Source organism: Chiloscyllium plagiosum, chromosome 30 (assembly GCF_004010195.1).
Source record: "Chiloscyllium plagiosum isolate BGI_BamShark_2017 chromosome 30, ASM401019v2, whole genome shotgun sequence".
In the NCBI taxonomy this organism is placed as follows: Eukaryota; Metazoa; Chordata; class Chondrichthyes; order Orectolobiformes; family Hemiscylliidae; genus Chiloscyllium; species Chiloscyllium plagiosum.
In genome coordinates, this window is record NC_057739.1 from 4,768,572 (window position 1) to 4,776,014 (window position 7,443).

General features: G+C 46.8%; 1 protein-coding gene across 1 annotated transcript in view; it reads left to right on the forward strand.

The window, feature by feature from the left end:
• Positions 1-4,447, forward strand: part of LOC122564601 (discoidin domain-containing receptor 2-like) — a 38,709-nt gene extending 34,262 nt beyond the window's left edge. The window contains exons 15-17 of the mRNA XM_043719690.1: positions 1,349-1,583; positions 2,348-2,497; positions 2,973-4,447. Coding sequence (XP_043575625.1) covers positions 1,349-1,583; positions 2,348-2,497; positions 2,973-3,113 — 526 coding nt within the window. The 3' untranslated portion in view covers positions 3,114-4,447. The remainder of the gene's footprint in view (positions 1-1,348; positions 1,584-2,347; positions 2,498-2,972) is intronic.
• Positions 4,448-7,443: the final 2,996 nt, after the last annotated feature.

Sequence of the window (7,443 nt, forward strand, 5' to 3'; positions counted from 1 at the left end):
TCTTATCAGTGCAGTTCCAACAACACTCAAGAAACTTGACACTATCCAGGAACAAAGCAGCCCACTTGATTGGCACCACATCCACAAACATTTACTCCTTCCACCACTGATACTTAGTAGCAGTGGTGTACAATCTACAAGATGCACTGCAGAAACTTGTCAAAGATCCTTTGACAGCACCTTCCAAACCTATGACCACTTCCATCATGAGGGACAAGGCAGGACATGCATGGAGGTTGGAGGTTCGCCTCCAAGCCACTCATCCTACTGACCTGGAAATATCCTGGAATCAAAATCCTGGAATTCTCTCCCTAATGTCTACCTACAGCACATGGACCATAGCAGTTCAAGAAGTTAGCTCACCACCAGCTGATTTACCCATCTGAGCAGTCTGTTCATATCTTCCTGTAACCTAAGACTTCCTTCCTCAATGTCAACCATTTGGCCAATCTTTGTGGCATCCAAAACTGACTTATCATCCCCCCCACGTTCTCACCTACAGGATTTACCAGAATGTGGCCGGGGCTGGAGAATTGTAGCTACGAGGAGAGGTTGGGGCTGTTTTCTTTGCAATAGAGAAAGCTGAAGAGTGACACGATTGAGGTATACAAAATTGTTGGGTATAGAGAGAGAACAGACAGGTGGAACCTGTTTCCCTATCGCTAGAGAGTTCAAAAACGAGGGGTCACAGAGTCAAGCTAAGTTTCAGGAGGATTTGAGTAGGTGTGAGGGGAAACTTCTTTTTACGCAGAGGATGGTGGGTGTCAGGAATTTGCTGCCTGAGTTGGTGGTGGAGGCAGAGACCCTAAACTCTGCTTAACAAGTCCCTGGATTTGCACCTTCAGTGCTGTAAGCTGCAGAGCTATGACTGTGTCCATACAGTCAGTCGCCTGAGGTGGGAATTGAACCCGGGTCTCAGGCACTGTGAGGCAGCAGCGCTAACCACTGTGCCACCATGCCGCCCACAAGATGGGCTGGACAAGATGGGCTGAATAGTTCCCTTCTGTGCTCTATCATTCCTATGGTTTTATTTATGAATATCACAACAATTTGAATCAGTAACTGGACAGATGATGTGACCACAGACCCCCATAATGTTAGAGTGTTCTGATGGATAGAGCTATCACCACAGACGCCCGTTTATCAGAACAATAATCCCAGAATATGACAGTGTCGGCAATACTCAATCCTCAATCCTCATGTGCTTGTACTAAAGCTTAGGACCACAATAAAGAAATCAAATCAGACATTTGTCGAATTTGCAAAGGAGAAAGAAAAGCTATGCGAACAATTGTTTTAGATCGCTCGAGATCAGGCTGTTCACTTTCTCTCTATTTCCCTCCCGCAGTTATCGATGCCTTCTGCACATGATGACCCAAGTATCCTCAGGCATGAAGTATCTCTCCTCACTTAACGTTGTCCACCGAGATCTTGCCACCCGTAACTGCCTGGTGGGGAACCACTGCACTATCAAGATAGCCGATTTTGGCATGAGCCGCAATCTGTATAGCGGTGACTACTACCGGATCCAGGGCCGTGCTGTGCTGCCCATCCGCTGGATGGCGTGGGAAAGTATTCTGCTGGTGAGTGTTGGCACTGTAACCAGCTACAATAGCCCTTCCATCCTGAATTTACAACACGGCGCATTCATGTGGTGCCTTTAACATTCAAAGGCCCCCTCCCCCCCCCCCCCCCCCCACCCAAAGGTGCTTATCAGGAGAGTTTTCAGACAGAAGTTACTGGTCAGAGGGAGAGCTTGCAAGGAGGAGATAAGAGAGAAAAGGAGTTTTTGGGAGGGAATTCCTGCGCTTAGATATGGGCAGCTTAAGGCAAAGCCGCAAATGTTAGAGCGATGGAAATTTGGGATGTCCAACGATCAATGGAGAGCAAAGAATTTCAGAGTTGTTTGGGCTGGAGAAGGTAAAAACAATGACTGCAGATGCTGGAAACCAGATTCTGGATTAGTGGTGCTGGAAGAGCACAGCAATTCAGGCAAAATCCGAGGACAGGCAAAATCGACATTTCGGGCAAAAGCCCAGAGAAATTTCCAGTGACAGGAACAGATGAGATTGTGGAGGGATTTGATTATGATTATTTTGGAGCTTTGATGGATTAGGAGTCGAGTAATGACTGAACGGTCTTAGTGGAAGGTGGGATGTGGGCGGTAGAGTTATGTATCTAGAGCATGACAGATGAGAACTAGATAGGATGCCATCTGAATAGTCAAGTAGAGAGTACAAGTAAAGATTTCCCGGTGTAGCTGTCAGTACGTGTGCACTGATGGAATGAAGGAAGTTTGTGGGCGAAGCAATATCGGACACTTAGCCTCAACTGCTTGTCATTTCAGGGAAAATTCACCACAGCCAGTGATGTCTGGGCCTTTGGAGTTACAATGTGGGAGATGTTCACCTTCTGTAAGGAGCAGCCGTACTCTCAGCAGTCTGATGAGCAGATCATTGAGAATACAGGCGAATTCTTCCGAAATCAGGGGCGACAGGTAAGAACAGCTCAAATGCAGGCCCTGCTTGAATTGGTTTCTCCCCAAAAAAAGGGTACAAAAGAAATAGATTTTGTGTAACCATTTCCAAACTCTTAGGATGTCGCCACCACTGAAATGTTTTTGAAATGTAATCAATAATGAAACGCAGGAACTGCAGCAACATATTTGCACAAAGCAGGATCCCACAAACAGCAATCAGATCATTTGATTGTGATGCTGACTTTGATGAATATTAGCCAGGGGATCTTCTATGCAAGACACAGTGTAATGTCTCAACTGGTAAACAGCATCACTGACAGTACAGCATTCCCTCAGTACTGCACTGGTCACCATCGATCCCTCTGTCAGTTGTACCGACAGCTGGTACTAGTTCAGGGATGTGTGTCAGGTACTGTGGGGCTGCAATTCTTGAGCTGCCAAGGATTTCTTACAATTCTGTTGTCTCTTTTTCTCTCTCTCTGCCTCTCCACAGGTCTATCTGTCACAGCCAACTGTGTGTCCGAAACAGATCTTTGATTTAATGCTTAGCTGTTGGAGTAGAGACATCAAGGACAGGCCCAGCTTTCTGCAGATCCACCACTTCCTGCAGCAGCAGTTTGTCAATGCAGCCTAGTGGTTCCAGACTGGGATGGACCTGTGTCTTCTTGCTGATGCGATGGTTGCTGCCGTTGTGCCATGCTTCTGTATGCCCGTGAACGACTCAGCCTCTTGGCCTTCCTGCCATTTCTGCCGTAGGATTGGCCCGTGGCGACTGCTCATGTAATGAGCACATGTTTCCGTCTCAGGCCTCTCCACTGACGGCATTTCCTGGCCGTCAAGCTGTCCGCTGACCCGTGACAGTTCCCCTCTGGGTGGGGAACTGGTGCCAGGGGCTGCAAGCAACTGCACAATGAGGTGGCTTCCAAGACTCTGAGAATGCAGGAGAGGCCGAGGCTGGGCAAGCCTGCAAGGTCTGACACTTGAATTCCCAGAGACGTGCACAAGGCCGTAGCTTGATTACACGAGATGACTTTTCTCTATCATTCCCTGTGGCGTTTACGAGCACTGCTTTCTTAGTTCAGTCATTGCTTCTGCAGACTGACGTTCCGGTACGCAAGGTCAACACTAACAACTGGGCAGAGAAGCCCAGGCAGAGGGGAGGGAGGTGACTTCACTATACATCAGAATGTAGACACCACAATCAACTGAGAACATCAATGTGGTGTGGTCACTATGTTTTAAGGTTAGAATGGCTTGTAGCTTAAATGTGATGGACTCCTGTGCAATGTACAGTGACCCCATTGACACCGGATTGAATGCTGTATTTGCCCCGTTTTGCTGTATTTGCTGTAAACACTCTTCCCCACCACATTTGCAGGAGGCAAGCTGTCTACAGCCCCCCTACAACAGAGTAGACAATACATCCCCCATGGTCAAGGACTTTCTCCCTCATTACCTAGACTGCGCACTGTATCCATCCCCTTCCAGGGACACACTGCAGTATCCCTATTATAGTGTGCACTGTATCCCCTCTCCCTGCCAGAGCTGGGTGCTATATGTGCCCTGCCCCCTCCTCCTCCAAATGCTGGGTGCTGTACCTGCACCCCCCACCCATAGCTGCGTGGTGTATCCCCCGAGGTGGCCAACATTTTCCCAGACATTGGATGCATGTTGTATCTGTGTTGATGTGATGTGGTCTCAGTGCTGGTGATTATCCCTGGGCCTGGCTCACTCACACAGCCATCTCTTCTTTACTTTGGGGCTGGGGGGTGACCACTTGCTCATCCTTTCATTGGCATGTTCCCCAGAAAAACATCCAGGAACCCTGGACATTGCAGGGAGCTGGAGGAAACACCCAGAATGTGCGTCTGATGGGGGTATTCAGCATTGGGGCGAGGGGGAAATAAGACAAATACGGAATGAGGCACTGGGGTAGGATGGATCAGCACAGAGAGGCTGGGAGTTGGGGGTCAGGTGTCAGTTGATGGGAGTGTGTAGGGGGTCGGGTGTCAGTGTAGAAGGGATTTAGGAAACAGGCCCTTCAGCCCAACAAGTCCACACCGACCCTCTGAAGAGTAACCCAACCAGACCCATTCCCCTACATTTTTCTCTGACTAATGCACCTAACACTACGGGCAATTTAACATGGCCGATTCACCTGACCTGCACATCTTTTTGTGACTGTGGGAGGAAACCGGAGCACCGGAGCAAACCCACGCAGACACTAGGAGAATGTGCAAACTCCACACAGACAGTCGCCCGAGGCTGGAATCGAACCTGGGACCCTGGTGCTGTGAGGCAGCAGTGCTAACCACTGAGCCATCGTGCCGCCCATGATTGGAGAGTGAAGTTTAGTGCACTGGGGCTCATTGGGGAGTGGAGTTCTGGGTATTATTTGATTTTTTTGGGTTGAGGGGTGGGGAGTAAGTTGTTTGATATTGTGCTTCCGATTCAGGGGGGGAGGTGACTCATTCATTGTTCAAGTTTATCAAGGGGAGTTCCTGGGGAGTGGCAACACCACAGTAGTCCGTAAGGGTGAGGTCTAAGAGGAGGGACTGGAATGAAATGTGTTTATGTTTTTAATGCCTGTGAGAAGTAAGTTCACTTCTTCATTGAAATTAATTTCAATCCTTTGAGTTTTAACCATCTTTGAATTTCACTCAGCCTTGGGCCTATGTTAACTCATCTGCCAGACTGGGTGTGGGGTTGCTGTAATCCCCCTCCAGTCCTCAGTGAAACACCGTGTGAATGAGAGCCCTTTGAGTCTCTGTGAGGGAGCTTGTTGCTCTTGGCTCAAACCGTGGAGTTTGAACTGTGAATTGCAAATTTGTACAGTAATATATCGACATTGTTGGGACAATTCCTACAGAATTCTCACTGCCTTTGATCTCTGAAGCGAATCAAATAAAAATTAATTTTCATCACATTCATGCTCGCAGTGGCTTTGTTCCTCATTCAGGAATATATGCCACAGTTATTTGAAGTCTGTGCTTGTGAACTCTCCAGGTTCACCAAGAATTAAAAATTAATCTCTGGAAAGAGCAGCCAACATCCCCAGGAGGTAGAGATGCTGGTGTCAGATTGGGGTGGACAAAGTCAGAATCTCTCAACACCAGGTTATAAAGCAACAGGTTTACTTAAGATCACAAGCTTTTGGAGCGCTGCTTCTTTGTGAGGTGGAGTGGAGGGATGTGTGATTGGAGTGACAGGCTGAATAACAAGTCTTTGCAGGTGAAAAGAGCATCAAACAGTGTGGGTAAAGTGTCAACAGCTGAATAACAAGTGTTCAAACATCATTTTAAAGAAAGTTTTGAATTGCCAGCATAAACATAGAACATTACAATGTAGTACAGGCCCTTCAGCCCTCTATGGTGTGCCGAACTGTGGAACCCATCTGAACCCCATCTAACCTACACTGTTCCATTATCATTCATATGTTTATTCAGTGACCATTTAAATGCCCTTAAAGTTGGTGAGTCCACTACTGTTGCAGGCAGGGCATCCTATGTCCCTACTACTCTCTGAGTAAAGAACCTACCTGACATCTGTCCTATATCTATCACCCCTCAGTTTAAAGCTATGTCCCCTTGTGTTAACCATCACCATCTGAAGAAAAAGGCCACCCTATCTAATCCTCTTATCATCACGTATGTTACTATTAAGTCACCTCTCAACCTCTCTCAACAAAAACAGCCTCCAGTCCCTCAGCTTTTCTTCATAAGACCTTCCCTCCATACCAGGCAATGTACTGGTAAATCTCCTCTGCACCCTTTCCAAAGCTTCCACATCCTTCCTGTAATGTGGTAGCCAGAACTGTACACAATGCTCCAAGTGTGGCTGCACCAGAGTTTTGTACAGCAGGAACATAACTTCATGGTTCCAAACTCAATCCCTCTACCAATAAAGGCTAACACACCATATGCCGCCTTAGCAACTCTATCAATCTGGGTGGCGACTTTCAGACATGGACACCGAGATCTCTCTGCTTATCGACACTACCAAGAATGTTACCATTAGCCCAGTACTCTGTATTCCTGTTACTCCTTCCAAAGTGAATCAGCTCACATTTCCGCATTAAACTCCATTCGTCACCCCTTGGCCCAGCTCTGTAGCTTATCTATGTCTCTCTGTAGCCTGCAACATCCTTCCGCACTGTCCACAACTCCACCGACCTTTATGGCATCCACAATTTACTAACTCCTCTCTCTACGCCCACATCCAGGTCATTTATAACAATTTCCCTTTTGGGATGTTCCTGAATAGCCACTGAAATGATTACACAACAATACGAACCGATTAATTAAGGCAGAAAGACATTTATAAATAATCAAAAATAGGATGATGCTAGAAACAAACCAAATGGCTAGAATAGTATGAGTAGGTATCAGAGTGACATGACAAGGGTCTAACCAATGTAACAAATAATCCAAAACTCTTAAAACTAATTAGAGAGAGAACCACAAGTAAACAAGGTTGTAGTATTAAAACTAAGATTGGGCCCTTGAAGACAGAAAAAGGGGAATATATTACAGGGAGCAAAGAAATGGCAGAAGAATTGAATTGGTACTTCAGATCTGTGTTCACTGGGGAAGACACAAGCAATCTCCCAGAGGTAACACTGGCTGAAGGACCTGAACTGAAGGGAATTTATATTTGCCAGGAATTGGTGTTGGAGAGACTGTTAGGTCTGAAGGTTGATAAGTCCCCAGGGCCTGATGGTCTACGTCCCAGGGTACTGAAGGAGGTGGCTCGAGAAATCGTGGATGCGTTGGTGATTATTTTCCAGAGTTCGATAGATTCGGGATCAATTCCTGTGGATTGGAGGATGGCTAATGTTGTACCACTCTTTAAGAAAGGTGGGAGAGAGAAAGCAAGAAATTATAGACCAGTTAGTCTGACCTCAGTGGTGGGAAAGATGCTGGAGTCTATTATAAAGAATGAAATTATGACACATCTGGATAGTA